A 25,077-nucleotide genomic window follows, 5' to 3' on the forward strand; every position below is an offset into this window, starting at 1 on the left:
TGTTATTGCGCATTTAGTTTACGTAAAGATGGAAGAATCTAGCATATCCGACTAAAAAAACTTGTGTGCCTTCATTAAATCAAGGCAATGCTCCAGACTGCTCAAATGCAATTAATGCAAGGCAATGCTCAAAAATATATGTTAATACCTTCGAGTATTGCTTAGTCAATTCCTATTTTTGAACAACCTAAACCGAACTCTAGATTTACATGTGTTTGACCGTAGCGTTAACTTCGAGAGAAATTTCGTCAACGATGGAGCCTTTCAAAACATACAAGATTAATATGAAAGTTATTCAACAATTTCTTTCTGTAATTCTTAATATTGTCACATATAGCTAAAAATAGTATGCAGACATCAGCGAATAAATCTGACTCTATTGTGTTTGTTTTAACTTTTCGGCAGTTCGTGCATAGTCCAGTTTACAGAATCTTTTAAACCAATACACTCTACCCCTCTGAAGGATTTATTCATTTTCTTTAGTAGTTACGGCTTCTCTATGCACATAACGTACAGCTAGAACGATCGTAGGGAGTTATACCGTTGGCTGAGGACATCTGTTAAACACCTACGAAAATATGGTTGTACCAGCAGCAGTCATGTCCTGCGTCTCGTGTATTCCTTACCCATTGCGTTGTCGTTGCCGATATCATAGCAAGCTCTGTTGCCGCGGTGGTATCAACCAGCGGCTTCGCTATCGAGCTTGATATGTCTCTCATCTACTCCGTCTTTAACAAATAGCCTCTTATCAGATCTACTAGTCACGTGACTCGTAGTGGGAACGGGTCGTTCCCCTGATAACCCTCCCCCCTCTCGTAACGCCGGCTCTATTTTTTGGGTTGACTAGGTCCTGTTGTTCACTGCCTTTGGTTCCCTGTTCGGTTGCTAACGCAGCCAGTCTCTTCTCTCACTTCAGCCCTCAATCCCGCCGGGTATTAGCAGGTATTACATATCCTTACAACGATATGCGACCAGTGTGCACCATGCTCTAGAATAGAGAACGCTCTGCTCTTTCTATCAGCTTCTCCAAACAAAGCCTTTATTGTCCCGAAGCCTCTACAAATGTAATTTCCCGAATTTCAAATTTACGCGCGTCAAAACTATCAGTGGGGCAAAGACTAGGCACTGCTTTTTAGTCGAAAACAGAGCCATTCTTTTTTCGGTTACTCTGAAGGAAGAGAGACATGTATACCTCCTGGTAAAAATAATGCTTACGAATATGGTTTATGCAGTTATATGCGAAATAGATTATTATTAGCTTAGCCTCTTCGCGCAAAATAGAAGCTGTGGAATCGCGCGCTTGGCGCCAAGTTTGAACACCGGCTGGTTTTGGAAAGCTATTAGCCCTTTTTTCACCTACCACTACTAAAACTGAGATATGTGGGACTTCGACAGAGAAGGAAATCTTCGTTCTATGTCGTAAGATAGTCCCGACTCGCTTTTTGAGAGAAACAGGGAAAGGGGAAAAGGGGAAAGAGAGAAACAGCCAAGAAGCCCAACGGAGATAACGAATGAGTGCGATCGCGACAACGTTCTCAGAGAGAGGTCTATTGGGTAACTTCAGTGCCCTCTATCGCGTATGTATTAGTAGGTGATGATAGTTGACGGATTATTTTTTAAAGAAATAGCCCATATTACTCAAATATAGCGTAGCGTGATTCATAATTAGAGATGCGCAATATAGAAGCACGTTACCTGAATTCGTGATAGTATACTGTGAATGTTTACATCGATTCGTTTTAGAAAGCGTTTTAGTAAACGTGGGGCTTGAGATATGTTCTAGGCATCGTCTGTTACAATAATCCCTGCTAATCCTATTTATTCTGTATCTATTTCTTTTGGGATTGCAAAGTATATATTAAAAATGCAATATGACATTAGTTTTGAAGTGTTAGAAAAGCTTGTGAAGTGCTTTCTTTTGTAACAGCAGTGTAACAGTCGATGCAAACTCAGGTTATTTACTTATGATCCCGTGTTTGAACCCACAAAAACTTAGGTTTTCGAGGGCTTCTTCGAGCGCAACAGAACCAGGATGACTTTAAACCCACTGTGCAGCTTATTGCGGCTTCGGCTGAAAACGAATGAAGCGTCAGCGTTCATACTTGTCGAGTTGAGTTGTCAATTTCGAGATATGTATTCATGTACCAACTTTCGGAGCATTCTCTAAACGCTTTATATTTAGTACAGCTAAATTTTTGTTTACGTACATATAAGAATGCTTATAATTATTAAGGAAGCGACAAAACTCTTTAGCCAGTGGTTCAGTGAGATGATAAAAGTGATAGGCTTAGCTGGTAATAGCTATTTTCATTATTTGACGTATATGGCGAAATGACATTTACGTGTTGTACTGTCCATTTTTCTTCAATGCCTTGGGTAAGCTATTACTAATAAAATGCCACGTTTTTACGTATACTGTCCGCGGGACATAACTTATTACTAACGTCAATGATAAATGCAAGTTAATTTCAACAACCGTAAGTGAAATCACACGTCTCATATTATCGTGTTCTGTAGTTCCCTTACGTTAAACTAAAAAAATTTATTCATTAGATTTTAATTATCCTTCAAAAAAAGACACTTGTCGCCAACAGGCGTCTCGCATAGTTATAGAGGCTACCTGAATCTATCTTAAGAAGACAATGCTATATAATGACTTTACGAAGAAGCTTGTACTTAGACAATATCCCATTAATATTATATGCCATTGTCTCAGTTAGCTGTCTCATGCCAGTCAGCGGAGTCGGCAGAGCAGCGGCTTGCGACGACTATTTCTGAGACGCCTCAATGCGTACTCAAACATGCTTTTTCTCATTTATTATAAAATCCATCCTTTTGTTTCTGTTTCCACGCGATTTCTTCATCTTAATTGAACGCAATCACTAAAGAAACGCAGTCTTGTATTATAGATGAATTGATAGGGCTATTCTTCAGTGCGGGGATAGCGTGTTTGCTAATATACAGGATTTGCCCGACCGAGTTCTACAAGTTACGTACAGCGGAAACGTACCATTTCTACTTACTAAATGAAATTTTTGTTAACTCGCTCAAAGGTTCAGAATACGAGAACTTGTACCTATGAAGATCAAGTGACGGGTTTAAGTCAATGGGACGAAATTTTGTGGTCTTTGGCTTCTGATAAATGAATGTGTGAAGGTACGATAAGAAAACTTATCAGCTATTCAGTTTTGTTGCCTCTCAAAGTAGACGGCATTGTCCGTAACATGCGTTTTTTCACAGAGGTCATAAGACGTTGTCCTCTGCACGAGATCTGCAAGCCTTTTACTGTGCGGTTTTTTATGAATTTATTTTCGAAATCCGTAAGTACTGCTACCTGATTCGTCGTTGAAACCACTCAATTGATTAGTTAGATCATAAATAGTAATAGTAGTTGGTAGTAAATCCGATCACGTATACGCTTTATAAGTCCGTGTTCTCTTTATTTATATCTTTTTAGTACTATCACGCGTTAGTGATAGTTGTTTTAGCATGTATGAATGAGCACTCTCCTGTCGAATGTTTTTAGGATCCTGGAGCTCGCTCACTTCTACGCTCATATGGCTCCTTAGTTGACCAGATGCACCAAAAGTAAAAAAACGCTTTATTATTGTTAAATATACATTTATTTACACTTGAAAGCACAACACGTCTATACAGATACATGTATTCTGTGTCTGTTCCTTTCGAAATGCAGGTTTGTCGTTGTTTGATACACACATTTGGCTTTAACCATTTGGAAATTATCATTCGAAGTCTACGAAGCCTTGCTCCATCTATACACACGTACATATTTACACTGAGATCAAACATCGCCCTCGACAAATCCATCGTCACTTCATTTACCTGATTAACTTAAAAGTAAAGCAAAAGCTGAATGAATGCCCGCTATAAGTAGGCAGCTATTTTGTCCTGCTGGAACAAAGTCAACCTTTTGTCCATGCGCAGTTTTCTTGCATTAAGTAAAAACATGTGTTTTAGTAAAAACTCACTCTGTATACTAATGTATATAGATAAAATGATGTAATAATAAACTAAACACGATTTGTTGTTCGCATTTGTTATCATATGATGCTAGATCACCATATTTGAAATATATTATGGAAGGGCACTCCTTAAGTACATACGCGACCAGTGGCCGGAAGACTCTACAATAACATCTCTGTGCACAAACACCTCGTATCTAGTTTTTTTTTTTTGTTACTTTTTATGTTACTAATGCAAAACAAAGCTCTGTTTAATTACTAACATTCTCATTCATAAATTAAGCACAGAGTAGTTCTCACTAGTGGTGACGCCTTTACGAAACGTAGCTTCTGTCACACTGCATAAAGTAACCGATGAAGTCCTGTCAGAACTATTTAAACAATGTTTTTTTTTTTCTGCACGAATCACTCTCTGATTTCAGTTTGAAACAGCTTTAATTCGAGACGGTTCCAGAAAACTCCGGAACTCAGTGGTTCCTCAGTCGAACCTCTTCGAGTGGCTGTTACCTGGGCGGCTGTTCACGAAGAATATCTTCAATAGAGAATGATGTTGTGGTGGCCCTACCTTCTTCCCACGCTGACTGCGGCGAGGGCGTGGGCACAGAGGCGGTGACTGTTCGGAAACTTTCAATTTGGAAACGCAGTTGAAGCGATGCCAGGTCAATGCCGAGCTGTTCAAGGTTGTTTCGAAGGCCATCAGGTAACTTTTCCAATCCTCTGCAGGTGTCTTCAAGATAGATTTGCCTAAGAACGTTAACGATGCCCTCCCCGAGTGCAGCTAAATTAGCATTTGGTTTCGTTTGTGCCCCCTGTAGTCGTTTCAGTTGACGATCTAACTGTTTTCGCAGCTTCTTCTCTTTTTTGTCTCGTTCACGACGTTCGATTTCTTCTGGTGGAATAGGCTCTCCAGAACACGTCTGTGGGTGCGCGTTATGGGCAGGCCGGCCAGGACCCTACCAAAAGATGTTTCAGTTGTAAGTTGTGATATACATTTGTGCATGAAAAGTACATTAAATAGTGAGTATAGAATAATGTAAACTATTTCGACTGAAATAATCTGACAATTATGTAATGACAGTCTTAAAAAACAGAAATTTCAGCATTAGAACCTAGTATAGTAGTGCATTGAATCAAGAATTAGTCTTTTAGGAGTTTCTTTCAATTTGTACAATATATCTACAGTGTTTCCATTGAAAATACACAAGTACCCCATTAGCAATTTCGATGTGACAGAGTAGTCGATTCCCGGGATAGTGAAGAAGATTACTTCGTTATAGTTACCTTCTTGGTGTTTTCCTTTCGTCGCCATTTTGCCCGACGATTTTGAAACCATACCTGGAATAACCAAATTCAAGCACAGAGCTCTATGACTATTTTTATTAATTTCACAGGTTTAGCATCGAATGCTTCATCGTCCAGAAGCTATATTTCACTTTTTAGTTATAGTATGTTATTGAGGGAAAAAAAGAAGGACCTTCGGAAACCGTATTTTAGGACAGCGTACAACGGCCCTATTGCACATACTACCTTTCTCCTGACATACGTTGAAAAAGCTTCCATTGTTCAACCTGTGGCTAAGTTTGACAAACTAAGCTGAAGAGGTCTGCGTGTTACGACAATTTCTCATGACTCTATGCGGACAATTGCTAAAACTACTGAAGTTTTTATGTCGCAATTGCCTATTTTACGGAAAGCTACCTATTTTGCTATTATTACCTATCTATTTGATACATATCCAGAATGAATACGAGCTGCAAGCAGAAGTGCTGAAGTAAATTTAGGTGATTCATTTAGTTGCGGCTTTCGAAAGTACCAATCAAGAGCAGGTTTCGAACAATTTAACTTGCTTATGTCCTAACGTTGGCAACAATTAGGGCAGGAGAATACCCATCCTAATTAGCAGACTGATATTAATGGCCCTTAGACACAGAAACAAGCTCTAATAAGTAAAGATTCAACGTCTGTTCAGGTTATAGTTCCATAGTATTCTTTTTATGGGTCTACACTTACGGGATAAGTGTGTTCTTCTTTGTCTTCATCAAGCATAGGTGGGCATTTACAAACACAAAACATATTATTAAGTCATCATTGGTGTATACAGCTGTTCGTTCGTGTGTACAAATTTACTTCGTTCTTCTCGTCGCGTTCGATTTTTCCTTCATTTAGTTTTTTATAGGTGCCCACCGTCGCCGTTTTAGCCAGCCAGCGTCTTCCGCCGTACGTCAGTTTACAATACAGAAGCATACACATGCACAGACAGACAAACCAATAGAAATAAACAAAAAAACACACACATACACCGCTCTTTCGTTTTTGCCTACAGCACCAGGCGACTTGTAACCACTACAAATGAGTTGATCTTCACGTAACGGGTCGGGGCGACGGCATTTCTGACCAAATGTATGAAAGTCGATTTGGACTGATGCTGCTGAAAAAGGGCCACTGTACAGCAATATCTTGCAGATACTTCGCTCATGAAGCAGTAGAAAAGTTCTCGCCGCAGTGCGTCTTTTCAACTCGATGAAAATATCTATCTATCTATCTGACTGTCTAAAGGATGATCCTGCGTGCGTGTGTGCATGTGATCGTTTGTTCCTCTATTTTCTGTGTTTGCCGGTTGGTTCTGTGGATTGTCTCTTTGGTGCCGATTGAACGTACGCTCTGCGTTCCCTCTGACTCCCTTTGGCGGCGCCCTGGTCCTTTGACGCCTGCTGCCGCGCTGGTTGCCGTTTCGGCTTCTAGTGCCAATAAAAATTTCTACAAATTTGATCGTGTTCGGGTGATTCCGCACAGTGCGAGATATTTTTTTGACGGGATATTTTTACTTCAATTTCAGCTGAGCGATTGTAGAGTCGTAGTTCTCAACGCGCTGTTGACGTGTGAGCGGTTGTCGCCGACAGAGGGGCTCAGTGAAATGCAATGGGATAATACTAATCGGAGTAATAACAAAGGAAATGACTCTCTATGTAACGCTAGATAATATGAACAGCCTTTAGCCAAAACATTTTAAACAACATTTATACTTTCCAAATATAATATTGAAAGAAAATATGCGCAAATGCATGTCGCTAACGTGTGTCCAATGACACTGGCCAGGTATGTGGTTGTGCCTTAGGCTGTAGAAATTAAGGTCAATGATATTTTTTACGTATATGCTATTCGATCTTAGCTAGCAATGAGATCGAACATGCGTCGTACCGAAATCCCATCGTAGGGATCTACTTAAACCAGCGAAGTTCAGATCTTAGCAAGACTAAAAGATCGTCGTAATCGATCGTGATAGATCGTATATGACAGAAAAATTATGGGCCTTAAATATATATATATGACGAAATAGATGCTTACAATGCTTGACGATTAGCGATAACGCAACTGAGAACCTATTGTTCAATAATACAAATACATTCATTCAAGCATTGATGTATGCTTTCGTCCTAGCGCTGTCCTAATTTCTATTTGGAGTTCCGCACAAATGGTTAAAGGAATTAAATCAATGAAAGAATTGGGTAATGGTGCAACAGTGGTTTGATTAGTTAGTCCTTACTTGCTTTGTATGTCGTCACAGTTTGCAGGAAGTCAGCAGGACGAAGATGAAGGGGGGCCGAATTGAATACAGGCTTCTTACCTTACGGTAGCCGTCCATAGACGATATCTGAGGACGTCGGACTTTTTTGGTACCCATCGACACTCACTATCTGTTAAATATTGTACTCATATTTCTTCGTCATCTTTGTACGGGCGTTACGTTTTAGCGGTTCTTAACATTATACTGCGCTGTTGAGAAGGGCGTGTCTAGTTGCTTTTCGCTTTGCGTCTATGTGGATCACAAACGCCTTAGAGGACGAGCCAGCGATATACCTGCTCGTCACTAGAAGGTAAAATGTACGAGACAAGAGACTACTATCGAAGGATCATCGTTGAATTTTTACCATGCAGTAAATCGAGTGACGGAAACAATGAACAAACTGGAAAGGAATATCATGGAATCTACTACCTGTTGTCAGCGTCAAGATTATGTTCAAACATCTATATAATAAGGCTGGCATGAACGCGAGGCCTATTGGTCGCAGCTTGAAACATCAAAGGAACGTTCGATATTATTTTCTGACCCTTTCTATTTTCAAGCCAGATATCCTAGACGGTCCATGGCAGGTTTAATTAATAGATAATTGGAGATTTTCAAGTTTTCCGTGTAAGTCAAGCTTTCTGTCGGCTAAAGGTTATTGGCGATATCACGGACGATACTGACTATCTAAGCCTACTTATAGGATTGAGGTGTTTAACTCAAAAGGGCTGTTTCGGCTACATCGAGGGCGTCCGAAAAATCAAATGAACTGATGACTCAACTGAGCAAAGGAAGCAAAAAAGAGAGCGAAAAAAGACGTTAAAAACCAAGATCCGTTTCTGAAGCTATATGACTTCGCCCTGAGTGGCTCCCTCGTTGACTGACTAACCGGTACTCGTCGGCATCGCCGCCGCTATCGCTGCTGCTCCGACTGTGGCTCGCAACTTGTTTTAGTGGTGCTAAGTTGCTCATCGCGCTGTTCGTCTCACAGCGGGGTGTACAACGCCGTCAATAATAGCGCGAGTAACAGCAACGATTTGAGTGGTCGTACACAAGCTATAGCGCTCGCGGCAACTTTTGAGGCGGCATGCTCACCAAGGTGATGAGCAACGCCCGCCAAACCTTTACAGCCCTTATGGGGAGCTTGGCTGACACTCACCAGAGACATACTGAGCGGCAATAAAAAATGAAATAGATTCTAACAAAACTTAGACACCATTACACAGGCACACACGCACATACCCATCAGCATCTTGGTCGTAGTAATAACACATTAACACCTCCTCACGCTTCTACAGGTTGTCGTCCACTTCTCCCTGTTTTGGCACCACAACGATAACCAGTGGAAAAAGTAAAGCACAACTTCATTTCATCTCCAGCAAAAGTACATCAATAAGATGGCCTTGATGCAGCTATAGCCAATAGCTCGCGGAGGCTTTGATTTTTCACGCGGCGTTTTCGTAGGCGTGAGATACTTGGACTGCTAGAAATAACAGGTTCTGCATCACTTTTGTTGTTGCAGCCTTGCTTTTATTACCATATGCTTCATTATCATGTGGAAGTTCTATTCTGATTAATTGATACGTGGCATACGCGTCTGCGCAACGTTTCTGCTTCGCTATGTCGAAAAATATACTGATTTTCGTGTTTCGGCGTCAACAAAAACGCCTTATGCGTAAGCGCTTACATGTCAGAAATTTCCAACGAGCAAAAATCAGGAGAAGTCACTCGTTATACGACCATCATCTTCCTCGTTCCATACAGTCGGGGTTAGTTTTGTATACGTCATACACATACAGATAAAGCTCGTTTCGGTACAAGTTTAAAGCTTAGCACGCAGTGAATAATAGACTATTGACGCTTGTCTACACGCCCTATGATAGAAATACTAACATCCAAAACTTTTCAGTTGGACCCTTGTCTCATTACGCATTTGGAACAATTGCCGTCCGTTTAGGTAGCTCACGATAATGTCTAGGATCGTCGACAAGTAATCTAGTTTCGCTTGATTGGCCGGTGACCGCTCCGTCATTTTCTGCAATACATGCTTGTATGCAGTACGGTATCTCAGTTAAAATTGTCCTTTTTATAAACGAATCCCGGTGTAATACGTTAGGCTTGGGTTTGTTTGGGGTAATTGTAACTGCTCAGGCAGCTGTGAATCGAACATACGTAGTTCGGGAATATTTAAATTAATAAAAAACAAAAAATACCAATGCATCTGTGATCTTCGACTGCAACTTGAGGATCTGTTGCTTGTTATGGCGTTGAACGCAAACACCCCATATTTCTTTAACAGCACTCAATCTGTTGCCAGGTGCTGCACAGCATTTGTCTGTCTCGTGACTACACCCGGTCACTATGTCTTTTCTCTTCGTTTTTCATTTCACATTCGACACGATAAATTTTTTTTTATTAGGCTTGATTACATACAGATACATGGTTAGGAATAGTCGCAGATTCTTGGTTGACTTGGACCCTGCGTACGCCGTACTGGTGATGAACCTTTTAATCTTGCAGCTAAAATATCCCCACGCAGGCTCCGCGTCCGGGGCGTTCCGACCTTCCCTGACCCCCATTCATGGCGAAATCCACAAATTGAGACATCGAGTAAACGATAACAACAACAGAACGCGGCCGATCGAGAAAGCGCAAGTTTATTTATTCTCAAAGGAACCCCTATTTCGGCCTGACTGTAAGAAGAACACGTGGTTACAGACACATATTACCATACACTACCTAGTTTTGCCTGCTAAAAATTAAATTATCACCTGGGTCCGTATTACGTTTTTGATACAAAATATTTACGTTCCTTATCCTTTTTTTGGACGGGACGGAACATGACGTCACTAGTAAATACGTCGCAAACCGATTACTGCAAGCGAGCGTAAAAAATGCCTGTGATTCAATGCACTCTTTAGGCAAAAAGCCATTTCTAAGTAAAAGATATTGTTTCCATTTCTGCCAAACAAATGCAGCCTGAAGCACGTGACATTCAATTTCCTTTATTTTAGTCTGAACTTGACTTGAATAATTAATAGCTCCGTTCTTCTTGAACCCCAGTTTATTAGGACGTGTCACACTTGTTACGACTGTCTACCTATGATGTCTACTGATATTATACTTTGCAATGGCTTTTTAAGAAGAGTAAATTGTTATTATTTTTCGCCAGTGAATGCTTGTAGTATATCTGCGCGTACGTGGTGGAGGAGGAGAAGTTCAACTGGCAGGAGTTTCGACTTTTGTGTCCTGTGACCGCCCTTTCCTCTTGAGTATAGCCAAATGGCCAAGCGCTGGTGGCTATTACTAACGCTGCTGCGGTAGCACAACATCCCGGCAACAACCACACGACCACGACACCCATCCCAACCGCCAACCCCAATCCACCCCATAACCATTCTCACTTCCCCTCGCCCTTCCTCCCCCAGGCGGGACCTGAGGGGTACGAGACGACGGACGGAGCAACCACAGCGAACGCCGACTGATAGAGCGAAAGAATAGCGACAGGATCATCATCGCCGCCCCTGCTGCCGTTGCCGTTGGCGTCAGCCGTAACAGCAGAAGTCAGCTACCGTTGACTGACTTGTTAATTCGTTGTTGCTTCGACTGTTGTAAAAGCCGTCTCGCTAATGTTAAATGGCACGCAAGTCCCCTGGCAGGAAGTATTCTACGTATTATTTTATTTTTCTTCTTGTTGTAACTATAAGCTACATTAACTTGGTTAGATACAAACGACTTTTTTTTTATTTTTACTTGCACATCATACCAGGCACCAACGTTCTACTACGTTTGGGCTTCCTCAGTCGAAGTGCTCTACGGGACCATGGTTACGTTCATCGGTTACATGAAAAATCTGCTAATTTCTTTTCGCTCCATAAAGATGTTACTTTTAAAATCACACATATTTTGAGCCATCTGTCCCTTTCTCTCGAGATGTGGTGCTGCGTTTATGGTAGGGTAGTATATGAAAAGCTAAGTAATCATAGATCTTCCTATTCCCTTGCAGCTAGTTTCCGCTCTTCGTCCTCCCTTGTTCCGCAAAGCGGTTACGCTCCGTGTGTGTACGTAGGACTCGCAATCGACATAATTCTTGCTTGGATTTCACAGGAGGAAACATCTCTGCTTGCCCAGTGTCCAGTGTATACACAGACCCAAAACCATAGGATGTCTATGTATGGGGCCAATGCGAAGATTGAATCGCGTAAAGAAATTTCACACCTACGAGTTACTCTGATTTTCCTATTACAGGCCTAAACTTTCCTTCTACTTCATACTATGCTATTAAGCTTCTACTAAGTTCGTCTTCTTGATTTTAGTGGATAGTTATCCACATGAGTTCGATTAAACTCGCGATCTATACAAGGAGTTTGAAGCAGTGAAAGTGAAGTCTCTGAAACAAAGTCGAAGGTCAGCCTACAAATTCGCCTAATTTCATAATCAACGAACCCTGAATTTCGGATATCCTATCGTTAATTAATGATAGACGCATTCTGCCATTGACTGTGTATGACCGCAATGATTGTCTTTTTTGACCGAAGATCTAATACGATAGGGTTTCTTCATTGTGCCGCTTTGTCCTAGCGATAATCGTCTGTCCAGGCTGATTCGAAAAACGAACTTTAAATGTCAAGTGTTTTGTAGCAGTGAGGATGACGACATGATCAATGCTTCGTGCAAACGAATGACTGCAACGACAGGAAATACATTTATCAGAAATGATCTTCATTTTTTTCGAACACCGAATTTCAGCCTAGATCGTGATAGAAGATTTTGAAGCAAATAGAAATGCTTCTCCTAGCATTGGTATCACTCCCCTCAACGGAGAGATCGACTCCCTGTTATTATGTGGGAGAACGTTCAGTTCTAGTGGTATTATAAAGCAAGATGCCGAGTCATTAACAATAATTAGAGATAATAACAGATATTCACTATAAGTTGTACTACAAACAAACTAAGCCAGCAGTTACTGCCGTACCGGTTGTTGTTGTTGTGCTGTTATTCTCGGTAATGTTTTCTATCGCTACTCTTTGATCTTGTTGTAGGAACGAATAGCGATCAACAGTTGCCCGTGCTTTTGGTAGAACCAACTATCCACTTGTTGATTACGTCTTCGTTTAGCTTCATTTAACGCACACGCATACACACAACGATCTGAGTTAGGCGGTGAGAACTATATAGATATATTTGCTTCTTAGCTTCTTTTTCGTTCGCGGCTTAATTCTTCGTACCCGCTACCCCCTGTTCGATCCGCGGGCAATAGCTTGGGAGGCTCCCCATTGTGTTCGATAACAACAACAACAACAATGGTAACAACATGTTTTTGGGCGTCCAGAGAGGGAGCACAGCAACTAAACGATTCACTTGAAGACTGAGCACGAAATTATTAAGTGAGTAAATGTTGGGAGATACTTAATTTTTTTGGGTGTAGAATTGTGTTACCCTTGCATTAGATGGCTGACCTTCAGAATAAATGCGTGTATTCCAAAGTTCGCATGTCCTTAACTTATATAGGAAAACAGTTTACACTGCACCGTTGCAACGATGGGAACTGTAAACGAAACAGAAACATGCAAATATTCAGAATAGCGGAAACTCTACTAAAAATGGGGGTACCTAGGCCGACAGACCGCTCGGAACTGTCATCGTTGGAAGTAACGGGCGAGCCTGCCTAATAGGCATATGAGAAGGCAAAATATTTCGACCCCAGTTGTCAGCGGATGGTCAGAATATATATTAAGAATGTAATAAAACAATTTACCCGCTTATAGTAAAGGCATGCATACAATGATGGAAGACAGCCATCAGGACAAACTGAGAAAAATAAAACGATATTTAAATATTGTATGCCATGCCAGATTAAAATGCAGCTTAACTTTAACTATGAAATCTTCCATTCATCATTATATGGCACGTACTTTGAGTATCGTGCATGGAACGATATTTCACCTACATGCATATATTATCCAATTTTCTGCGACGTTTGTTTTGCTCAAGATAGGTAATCATGTGGTGGCCTGAAACGTGGAAAACATTTTGTATTTTCCGTCCACAATCGGCAGTCGCTTCACCCGCTTGCCCGCCCAATCACAGCCTTCACTTTGTCGCATTATCGTACTTCATATCGGTTTATTATGACCTCTCCACTCTAATACTCGATGGTCAAAATGCTCTCACTCTCCCTTACCCACCTTTCGCCTATTGACTTCTTGCGGCATAGCTGCCCACCTTTTTTTGTTCTTTTGGGCTGATTCAAAAATTTAATCGAAACAAAAGCGTCAATAAAATTGATCACCGCCCATCTCCTCAGCCGATGGCACGACCGAAATCATCACACCTGCATCGTCGTCGTCGTCTATGAATCTCGCCGATGCACCGTAAACGCACAGCAACGAAGTAAAAAGAGATGTATTGTTCCGCTTGCCTTACCGCGTTATAAATCCAGAACTGAAGGCCAACACGGACAAATACGCGGTAGGTCACAAATCGATAAAGCTTGAATCAGTACCTAATTCTACATTGTACATCAGACTTCCGTTATCAGACCAATGCGGAATAGTTCAGTAGGTTCTGCAATGTTTCGAAGTAGATATGCCGAAAACTTTTTCGGATCATAACGTAGAATATTGGTAGAAATTAGTTAGAGAGAACAGCGGCGGCTGCGGTTAAACGGCGAAGCACTAGGCACAGATCCGAGTTCAGTACTATTTGCCAAGAAGGGCAAAAAGCGCCGAAAAAGATAACTGCATTATTAATTTATAATTACAACTGAATTAATTAAGAAATTAATTGCAGTTGGGAACGCATTGAAATGACCCAAGAAATCAAGTTTTTTTTAAAACATTGTCATTGTGTAGATGTGTATTGAAAAAGGTCTGCTGTAATCAAGCTTATGTTTAACGTGTCCTTTCTAACTGGAATTGGTCCTCGGCTTATTATTATAGAACAAGTAACTTTTGCTTTTTTCTGACCAAAGACTAGTTCTGGAAGACAATAAAAAAAATAAGTATCCATAGTGGTAGCAGATCACTGGGGACTTCCGGTTATCTACATTGTACTGATGAAGCAAATATATATAGTTTAGTAACGGACTTGATGCAACTATTATCGTCGCCTCTACGCGATTGCCAGTAATTGTTGGTATTAAGGAGACGAAGATTCCGCACATACCCAGCTCTCAGCGCACCTAACTCAGAAACGACTGCGGATCCGACGATTAAGGAAGTCTGATGAATTCTCGCTTAGTGCTCCCCCGTACCCTCTGTGTACAGCTCTCAATAAGCCAACATTCTCCCCACCCAGCGTTGACAAACAGTGAGTTGTGCAAATATTTGCCTATTACTGAGCTTTTAACGGCTCAATTTCAGCGTATTATTAAGGTGTCGCTGAACATAATACCAAAAACCACAAAAATTTGCATTTTTTAGCTGTAAACCTTGAGTTACTGTTCAGGGATTTAAGAATGATATTTATATTATCGAAAAACACATGGTGATTAGGAGAATGTTGGACCTAAACGGCAAGTCTAAAGGAGAGGCTGCGCTGCCTAAATTTGCATGAGCCATCAGACATCGTTATAAACCTATCTTAACCTATCTTGTTAAACTTACTTCAAACTAATACCGGGTCGTAAGATGAAGCTGCGTTGTCTGTTCTCCTGTATCCTAGCTGTTTTTTCAAACTAGGCTGTACGTGTATCCGCCGGTAATCAAAACACAAAAGTTGGCAAAAATATATTACCAGCCATCCTACGCTAAGCTATAGCTCAGTCGCACAAACTTTATTAGAAATAATCGTAGCTGTTTTCTCTCCGATTCATTGTCAAGGTTAACCGACGATACGCTAAGTAAACAACCAGGCTGCGTACATTTCCCATTATGTCGATGTCGGACCCCCGCGACTGAAGCAATTTGAAAGGCAATTCTGATTGAAAGGCAGCTGGCCATATTGAGCAATGCATAGCGCTACCGCTTTTGCACCCAACGCTGAGCCAGATTCGCGCCTTGTTTAACAAAATCTATGCAAGCAACATCGAACGGGTTCCTGCTCCCACCGTTTACTTGTGTCGCCCGATGCGAACTTAGTGCTAAATGTCGGGCCTGTTTAACGCTTTAGCAGCTATTAAGGTTTTTAAAGCTTCAGCTGGGCCAATGTCTCAGACAACATTCGTTGCTTGTGCGTCTTTTCTTGGCCTGATCACAAAACTTAAATATGATGACATTGAGACATTTCTGATCACTCACTTACATATAATGCGTATTTTCTGCCTAATGCATCCTCCGATCGTTTCCAAAATCCAACTTTCGTTGTTGTTACAGAGAAATGTCTGTACTTAGTCTATCTGCTTTCTACTAATTATACCTGCGACAGAGTTACGTCGCAGCCTGGCACGCGGTAACCATAAATAGCGCTTCAGATTTGAAATAACCGAAGTTAACAACAGTCCATCGTTCTCATAACGTAATTACTATTGACACTTATTTATCTTGCAATTCGTAGACACATTTGTCTCCTCCTCTTGCCTCGCTCCTTTTTCTTTTTAGTTATCCGGTTTCTTTTGAGAAAAGTAGCAGTTGAAGAAAACAGTGAGTTTAGTATTAAGGAATACACACATAGACTTTCCCTGTCGTAAAGCTTCCCTTGCCAACTGTTGGCGGTACGCCGTAAGGTCATTATTACCAAATAAGGCTCCCGATGGCAAGCGTCGGTTTGTCTGTTCGCGTATTCCTGTTTCTGCATTTGTTGTTGGTGCGGTGGGACCGCTCGGTCTCCATTTTCAGAACCCATCGGGGTGTTGCAGTCCCCACAGTTTCTCTTACTTTTGGTTCTCCGCCGACTAGAGCACGATGAAGACGAGCATCAAGCAGCAGACATCACCGGTCAGTAAGAATACAGACAGGGATCGTGGGAGATTAAGGAACGTTGTTGGTTCCGCTACGAATGTGTACGTACGCACGTGCACGTGCAACATTAGCTTTTGCTCCTAGGTTTCTGCGGTACTGTTTCTGTCTTTTATGATGATTGTATACGTAGCTTTGATGTTTGCTTTTCTGGGCACCGTTGGCGCCTTATCGTAAAGTGTCTCTCGGTCTGTTTGTCTTTGTGGCTCTTGTTTCCGCTAGAGGCACTGTTTTCGTTGCCGTTGTTGTCCATTTCGCAATCCTGATCGAAACCTTGACGAGCGTCGTCTTTAACGTTATCATGGCCAAAATATGGCCAAGCACTCCTCGAGATTTGGTGGTCTGCTCTTTTGACTTGCCGTGCGTTCCTTGTCGTATCACAGCACCCCATTCTCTGCCAAGGCGCCGATGACGGTACAACGCCACAACGATATCCAGATAAACCGACAGACAACTATGACCAGGAGCAGTGGAATCTCCGTGTCCACTGACTACTGCTGCTGCTGCTGCTGCTTGCCCATGCCGTGGTCTGATCGAGAAAAAAGAGGGCGGAAGTAAGCTAAGAAGTGGCTCCTGTGACAACTGAATGGATCCAACCGAGCTGTTTGTTGATCTTTTCCACTGTGTTTGTATGTGTGCTTGTCGGGTCTAGTCGAGTGGTCGGCCATCGGGGGAACGACTTGTAGATGCCTCACTAAGTGGTTGACGATTTGATACAATGAAGTCTACCGAGCGAGCGTTCGTCCTGCCTGCCGCCGCCGCGGCTGTCATCACCACCACCACCAAATTACCAAAATCATCACAATCATCGATACATAGCAGAAGCACCATGAAGATCATGATCAGTAAAGAAGAAAGAAAAAAAAACGCCTGAATTGTCGTTTTAACGAGCATGAGACAGGACATACAGACACATATTGCCTGATGATTGTCGTTCCTGCCTCCGCGATTCCGAAGTCATCGCTAAATTGTCGCGCTGTTTTCTTTCCCCTGCATCTCCCCCCGCGTGCGTCGCTATTGCTGCTGCTGCTGCTGCTGCTGTGGCGTCTTCTTGCCTGCTTCTCCTTGGCTTTTCATACGAGCTTTTATTGCCTATAGCTGGGTGTCCAGATATGGAATTACGAAACTCTAATACCAGACATTTAGGTGGACAGCTGTTCTATCTGAGGCATCAGCTGCGATGTACCATAGGCGCACTTGGTAAGAGGGTTCAGGTGAGCATCGTATGACTCTCCCTTTTTGAACAATTTAGTGAAGCTATATTGACTTTGTCGCTTTTTTATTTGCTCTTATTATCGTGCAATCCATTATCTAGCGTAAATGATTCAATGTACTGGCAGAACGCTTCCGATCTGACTTGTATAAACTTTTTCGCCGCACGAGACGAGGCGACACACTTCTAAGCAACCAACAGCTTGCAGACATCTTCTGCACTAGTCTCAATCACAGTTTATTGGAATATTGGCTCATAAATAATAAGGTGAAATTCCATTGAATGCAAGATATTTTGCTTTTCAGTAGGGTGCGAACACTCGTTATCGACAAGAATTTCATTCTTGAAAAGCCGACCTTAACAATCAAACAGGTCCTGATTCACTTAGGTTTGTCCCGGCGACAAATCGACTATCGGCCTCTTCGTATTTCTTTAAACTCGTTGCTGTCTAAATTTGTGCCTACCAGTAGCAATAATTTAAGCGAAGTAAACCAGAGCACTTGAAGGCTCCCATCACTAAGAACATCTGTGCGGTCGTTCGGCCGTTAACGACTCGGCCGGTCAGCAGTATCCAACGAGCGTCCGTAAATGTCCGCAGAGGAAATGAATAGCTAGTGTCCCTATGTAGTTGCATTCTAAATAATGATACCTGCTCGTTGAGAAGACATCTGACTCAACGAGAACACCTTAAAGTGATGACTTAGGACCAGCAAACCTACTCCGTCTCAAATTCTTTACACAAATATAATCTTGCATCCCGTGTCGCTCCCAAGCTCCTTTGTTGCCCTACAGAAACTATGAGGCCCGCTGCTACAATGCTCATAGCTCGGCTCCATAGATAGATCTGTGCTCGTATTCGCTAAATAGAGCAAAGTATAGAAACTAAATTTTTTGGAACAATCCTGCTGTCAATCTAGCCGGAAATTACTAGCGTCAATTTGTAATGCACTGAAGCAATTAAATGTCGTGATATTCTAAAACATTCGCCATGATACCCTGACGTGCATTACGTAAAATTCCGTTGACGTTTTTTTATCGTTACACAGTTTACCAGTGGTCTGTGGTCATTGAACAGTTAACACGTTACAATGACCTTATTAATGTGAGCGCCTTAGGCGTTTAATAATTTCTGTATCGCAGATCTATCAAGGGTATACGTTAGGCGCCACATTTTGAATATTTCAACGAAGATAGACTAAACTGTTCGCTTTAATACAGAATGGCAAAATTGATTTGATCTAGTAAAGTGTTCGCATGTATTGTATGCCACCTTGTAGGACGCATCGGGCCTAGCTATTTTATGACGAGGCATCAGATGTTAGGTATCTGCGCTTCTCTATTGGCCAAGCAGGCGCCGTGTCGGTGCCTGTGATTGACTTCATTCCGCTATGTTCTTGCCGGTTACGTTTGTAGAATGTCATATAATGCCCAACAGAGGTCAACGTGTCGAGCCAGGAACGTCCAGGAATAAGTATCAATCATAAATGCTACTTATTTGATAGATGGTGCGTGTTTTGATTGGTTCGGGCGGAACGCAAGTTAGGCCTGAGCCATAAATAACACTGATGAATACAGAAAAGTATTGGTGCATAGTTTTTCGACATTTTTCCTAAGTGCGCTATAGAGGCAACGAAGTACAGAGTAACAAATGTCTTCACCGGGAGGCAGTGGAACGTCAGTGAACGTGAACGTGCGCGACGAGTCTTCATAACAACTATGCCACAGGTTCATATAGGTGTTTTCTTTAGGAAGCGGATAAAGAGAACAGGTTTCGCCTTCGCTACAGATATACTCCGTGCACGGTATCGTGCAAGACTGCCTTAGCAAACAGATATGACATGGTTGTTGTTATTATTAGTAACGGATGCGTTTATTATTATTATCAATGTATTATATTTTATGTGTGTGTACTGTTACAAATGATGCACATACGTTTAGACGGAGGGAGTCTAAGCGTCGGCAGTAAACTTCAGCGACAACACCGCCATCATCGAACAACTGAAGCTGAACCGTTTGGGAAACGCTAGAAAACGCTTAGGCATTGTTTCAAATGAACAGGGCATTGATCCAATCTTTTTTATTGAAGGGCTTCGTAAATTGTGGAGGGGAAAAGGGTTTAGTGCTGATGAATTTGATTATGTCGTAAACATTCTGCCCTCCATCCCTCCCGACCCCCGCGACACAGTGAGCGTAGGCATAATAAAAGATCCCTATCTGCAGGGTCACTGTTCACGTCCTCCTCTTCGACAACTCAAAACCTATACACGAAAGCTTCGATTTCACCCAAGTAGAACCCTTCAAGGTAATTAAGTTAGCCTCACGCGATTGACAACTCCTTTTTCAAAAGCTCACGAAAGAGCTTAGAGCCAATGTAATAGCTTTACCCTTAGCGGAAAAAAGCAGTACTTCCCCATTGGCGAGTTCGTCTGTAAGCAGCTATAGGTAAAAATCATCGGGACTCATTGTTACAAATAGAATCGAAACGTGCGACTCCACCTTTGTTAGTAATTCGTATCTAAATTAAATCATTGCCAACAAACTCATTGACGGCCGCGCCCATTTTAGGCGTGCTATGTACTAGACTATAGTCCTTTGTTGGCACGGCGTTGTTCTGCGTACGAGTCTATTTATTACGTAATTCGAAAACCGTACACTATCGTCACAAGAACGATTTGGAAAAGGCCCTTTACATTATAGCTAAAACAGGCTCCCGGAACCTAACTCTTATTACGAAGCAGTTTTTTTTCTTTTCTTTTCTTTTCGAACTAGCATCATTTGATACTACTGGATAGCGTAATATTTTCTTTAGTTTATTTAATAGCAATACGGGTAAAGATAAAATACCGTTCCAATATAGATGTTCATTGTTCTCGTCTCTGTTTCACATACTTCACACTACGACCAAGACATTGACAATGCGTTTACGTGTTAAATAAGGTAATAAAGTTAGAGGCTTTTTTCTTTCCGCTATTTTATAAATTCGGTGGCGACAGCACACCGAAGCAAAGATTATATCGTATCATAAGGAATGACTATGGCCATGTTTGGAAAGATGAAATATGTTGCAACAAATTGATAGCTAAACGTCCAGTCTGAATGTAAATTGTATGTGGGACACTTAAAGCTGACTGAATGCAGATAGGCCAAGTATTATCAGACCAAATAATTACGACCTGGTTAAAAATGGATACTTTCATGTAGGACGGGCGGGCGGGCACCATTAGATGTCCACTTATTTAAACAGCGATATGTGATCAAGAACAATAACATTTGATACGATCAGCGAAGCCAGCAGAAGCCGGCGACAGGTCCTTTGCGAGGGAGAACGAAGAAGCGATAGCGAATGCGTTTGATGATAGCCCGCATATTGCTTCATCACCTCACGAGCAGTTGTTCGATGGTAGAGGAACGCTATTTAATCGCATGTTTTTACGGTTTACGTAAGTGCTCTTTCGATAACTGAATGTGCAGAACAGGCAGATATGAAGGCAGGCAAGCGCTGATTGTCGGGCTACTAAACAAACCTCCATTTTAGGCTGTGGCTTAAACGAACCTCACTTTAGGTGCATGATGCTAGCTTAGCGCGATTATGACTCAGGATACATGACAATGGTCCGCGGTTTAAACCTCGATCAGGTAGTACTTTGTTTGCTCTTTCCAAAATGTCATGTACAGAAGCACGGACTTGTATCGCTGAAGACTTCTGCAGGTCCGTTTAAACCGAAACACTAAAATCCAATTGTGTGCCAACACTGACACATGGATTATACATACATGATATTATTCAGGTGCCCTCAACAAACATTGATTCATCCGGCATCCGACACACCCGGGCAGTTAAAAACAATCGTCACTGGCCTACTGAAAAACAGTAATAACAAGAAGAAGAAGAAGAAGAAGCGTGTTCTATTTGAAAGTTCTTTTTAGTTAGCTAAAAATTGCCCAAGCATTGGAAAATATATTCAATTGACTGCCGCCAAGAGAGGCCATATTGGTCACGCTTAGCTTTGTGAAATGTAAAGGCCTAATAGCTTAGAGCGTAGTTCTTTGCCTAGTGTAAATTCTATCGCGCTTCGCGCAATCTCGAACTAAGGTTTTTAGCAGTGGGCAAAAACTAAGCCTCTAACTAGGTGCTACATAAAACCGGCGTTCGTCTTATAATAACTACTGCCGGAAAGCGTATTGCTCTCCGAATACACGCGGGTATATAGTAGGTGATTGGCGATGGTCAGAGCGAATTTGTTTCGCCCGGTGGGCTTAGCCCGTACGTAGCCGAATCAAGCCGCTCAATCGCTTAACGGTTGCAAGAGTCTGCTCTGACCGATCTGTGATTGGTCGACTCATTCAGCTTCACTTCCTACTTTCCTTTCCTGATATCTCTTTTCCCCATAGGGTTCCCCAATTTGCGTGGTACTTCGGTGTTTGAAGTAACGACGCTTTCCCGCATCATCATAGTACGCATCTACCACGGGTCTGATCATTTCAGTTCGACGATGGCCGTCAGCAACGGCCAACGAATTAAGCCCCGCTTGGTGGAGGCAACAAAGAACGATGGTGATACTACTATAGACTGCTACTATACGACAGTTAAAGCCAGAAATAACTAGAATTCGATTTTGAGTTTTTGCCGTTGTTGCTACGGCCGCTGCCGTCATTCGTCTCTCAGTCTTCTATGAGCAAACAAATAAAAAATGAGCCTTTTTGGAATTTCGATCATGATTTTCGTTATTAGGACCCGGCAGCTGAGATCGACGAGGGCGGTTCCGCGGTCTCAGTTCCCTTCCACGCGAATTGAAATCACCCCCCAAAAAACACTTGTCCGTCCAACATAACACATGTGCTTTCGAGCTAATCAGTGAGTTATCTCATAACTTCCTTCAAGGTGTCGGTGTTGCCGATTGCCAAACTTACATACGTATCTAGTTTTGATCGACTGGCGTAACATAGTCTATAGATAGGTACTTCTATAACAGAGATACATCGAATACAAGCCAACTTAAAATACCTTTCGAAAAATCTAATTTCTAGCTACATGATTACAGTCCGCTAAGTATATTACATAATTACTAATCGTTTTCACGATCAATATTTGATCCGCTGGATCTTATTCAGGTCATTGTACGTCGAGCCTAAACAAACGAGAACGATCGTATGTGTGCAATAAAAATCTAGACAGGTGGTACGGAGTGTCCTATGGTTAAGGACAAGCTGTAGCATCCTAGTAATGGGCACCCTTTGCTACGCGCATAAGATGAGATCTTCTGCAACTCTTATACGTGTATATCATAGCATTATTAAATAGCGACAGTGACAGACAGTAGCAAAACTCCCGTCTGCCGGTTGACTGAAGTGTCTTCATCCTGATAACGAGGCTATCCGTTCCACTAGGTCTCAGGTCTAAGGAAATCTCCTGGACATCATCACGTCACCATTCGACGCTCTTCTCAGCAGCGATGGCGGTAATTTGGATGTTATTTTACTACTAAGGATGTACATCTATCTGTAGATCCTAAGCGAACGCTAGAGTAGTCAGCCACTTGTAAGCGCCCTCCGGCCGAATCTTATCGGATCCTCTAATACATTCCGCGTTGCTGACGCCTCGGTGGCTGAAGCTTGTAGATGCTTAGCAGCCCGATAGGGGTGTGATGGAACGAGCAGCAATATTAAGATAGGCATCAGTGGCAGAGTGAGATGACGGACGCTAACACGCAAATAAATGTATATGTCTTGTTGTAGCTTTTATTACTCCTATACACAATCAGTTCTTGCAGTCACAATGATTTTTTTCTCAAGCTACTATGGGTCGTTTACACAGATCACATCTGACACGAATTTGTAAACAAGAATTATAAACAAAAAAAAAAACCACTCAGCCAGGCGCAGTTGCATTATATCATTCCATGAAAAACCCCAACGATGCTTGTCTTATCGTTGCGGTTGAAATATGTTTATCAAAATATGTGTGTACGTATTGTAAAGTGTCTCTGAATAAGACCATGCATCTGTCCTCTTAAAATTAATTCTGCAATGTTTAGGAACCGTGTCGTCTTCACTAGAATAGATTGCAGAATGATTTCTTTTCACGCCTATTTTTAAGGTACATATAGGGTTACCGTCATCCGTACCCGCATATTCAAAGGATTTAGGGCCATTGTTCCGTTTTGAAAGTAACGCCAGGTAATAGACAGAGATTCGGGGAATATATAATTAGTTCCTGGTTCGTGGTACTCGTTGCAATGCACAGTCTACGATTTTAGTTTTAGAAAGTTCCATGGCGGAAATGTCTAGTTGTTTGACGATACGAGTGACGCACCAATAAACTGCAGGTGGATTTTCGCCCTTTATTCTACAAATTGATGTAGACTGCTTTGAAGGGTTCTTTCGATGTTGAGGCTCAGCAAAGAGCCCGCAGTAGAGAACGCTGATCCCGGCGGCTGTAGACAAGCAAATCGGTAGCTTATTTGTGCCAATCGGGTGCTTATTTGCGTAATAGCCAATCCAACAACACGGACTGCCTAGGATGCGGGCCTTTTGGGCTTATTGCCTAGTTTTTCTGGTTACTGGTATTTTGTCGTTATCTTTTATGTCTTCTCTTCTTTTTCGATAGTTTGTTTGTATCGAAACGTCTTTATTTCACTCTGCATCTGTCAGCATTTGCACTTTCTGCGACATATGGTACTATTAATTGTATACAGTCGTCAGATTAGAAAAATATAGTGTTGCTATCCTTATTCCCGTCAACATTGCGGCTGACGTTAGACATAATGGTACCTGTATTCTTGATTCAGACAAATCGAGGCGGAGCGCGAGAGCTTCTCGAAGAAATACGTCAGGATAATGCGATATTTGGAAGGCCTTCTCCAACTCTTCTAACTGCCATGCGTTAAAATTTGTGCGACACCGCCGTTGACGCGTTTCCAGGTCAGATTCGGTCTCTGAAAAATCAACAGACAAACGAAAGGTTCTTGGGTTATTCAATTAACTGTATGCAATCGGAATCGCGAAATAAGGGTAAACTTCTTTCAAGTTAATCTTTCAGAAAAACAGATCGAAAGTTAATCCTGATCCTAATCTACTTAATTCACAGAGCTTATTCAAATCAAATTTTGTTTCTTTATTTATGTCAACATTCATTAAAGTATCTAGAATTCTCTTCTATTTACATGGCTCTTACTAAAAATGATATTTATCTGTGGAAGTTTATTTTTTCTGGCAACTTTACCATCTGCACAGGACTATATAACATGGAAACTATTACGGTGATTGAACGAAATGGGTCTCGATGCCTGGATGCACTAAATGTAGAGTGATTCGTTCAACAATCCCATTGATACCTATGTCGTACGCGACAAGAAAACAAATCTAAGAATAGCGATCAAAGTCGATTTTTTAGTTGGAAAAAAATTATATATATATATA

The 25,077-nt window shown here is 41.7% G+C and overlaps 2 protein-coding genes across 8 annotated transcripts in view; one reads left to right on the forward strand and one right to left on the reverse strand.

Annotated features, from left to right (window-relative positions):
• Positions 1-1,466: 1,466 nt before the first annotated feature.
• Positions 1,467-25,077, forward strand: part of LOC147755080 (uncharacterized) — a 44,020-nt gene continuing 20,409 nt past the window's right edge. Inside the window, exons 1-5 of one of the 6 annotated variants that reach the window (XR_015329958.1) lie at positions 1,467-1,577; positions 4,406-4,683; positions 4,799-4,957; positions 10,069-10,243; positions 10,721-11,456. The gene's annotated coding sequence lies outside the window, so the exon portion shown is untranslated. Of the gene's footprint in view, positions 1,578-1,603; positions 2,110-4,405; positions 4,684-4,798; positions 4,958-10,068; positions 10,244-10,720; positions 11,457-25,077 lie in introns of those variants that run through there. The other 5 variants (XR_015329957.1, XR_015329955.1, XR_015329956.1 and 2 more) reach the window with 5 other exon arrangements.
• LOC111253381 (uncharacterized) overlaps positions 4,487-25,077 on the reverse strand; it is a 44,431-nt gene continuing 23,840 nt past the window's right edge. For both annotated transcript variants that reach the window (XM_022812676.2, XM_086992520.1), the window contains exons 2-4: positions 24,430-24,593; positions 5,265-5,318; positions 4,487-4,936 (exon numbers count right to left, since the gene is read on the reverse strand). In XM_022812676.2, coding sequence (XP_022668411.1) covers positions 4,487-4,936; positions 5,265-5,318; positions 24,430-24,593 — 668 coding nt within the window. The remainder of the gene's footprint in view (positions 4,937-5,264; positions 5,319-24,429; positions 24,594-25,077) is intronic.

This window comes from Varroa destructor, unplaced genomic scaffold (genome assembly GCF_002443255.2).
Source record: "Varroa destructor unplaced genomic scaffold, Vdes_3.0 BEIS01000006.1, whole genome shotgun sequence".
Classification (NCBI taxonomy): domain Eukaryota; kingdom Metazoa; phylum Arthropoda; class Arachnida; order Mesostigmata; family Varroidae; genus Varroa; species Varroa destructor.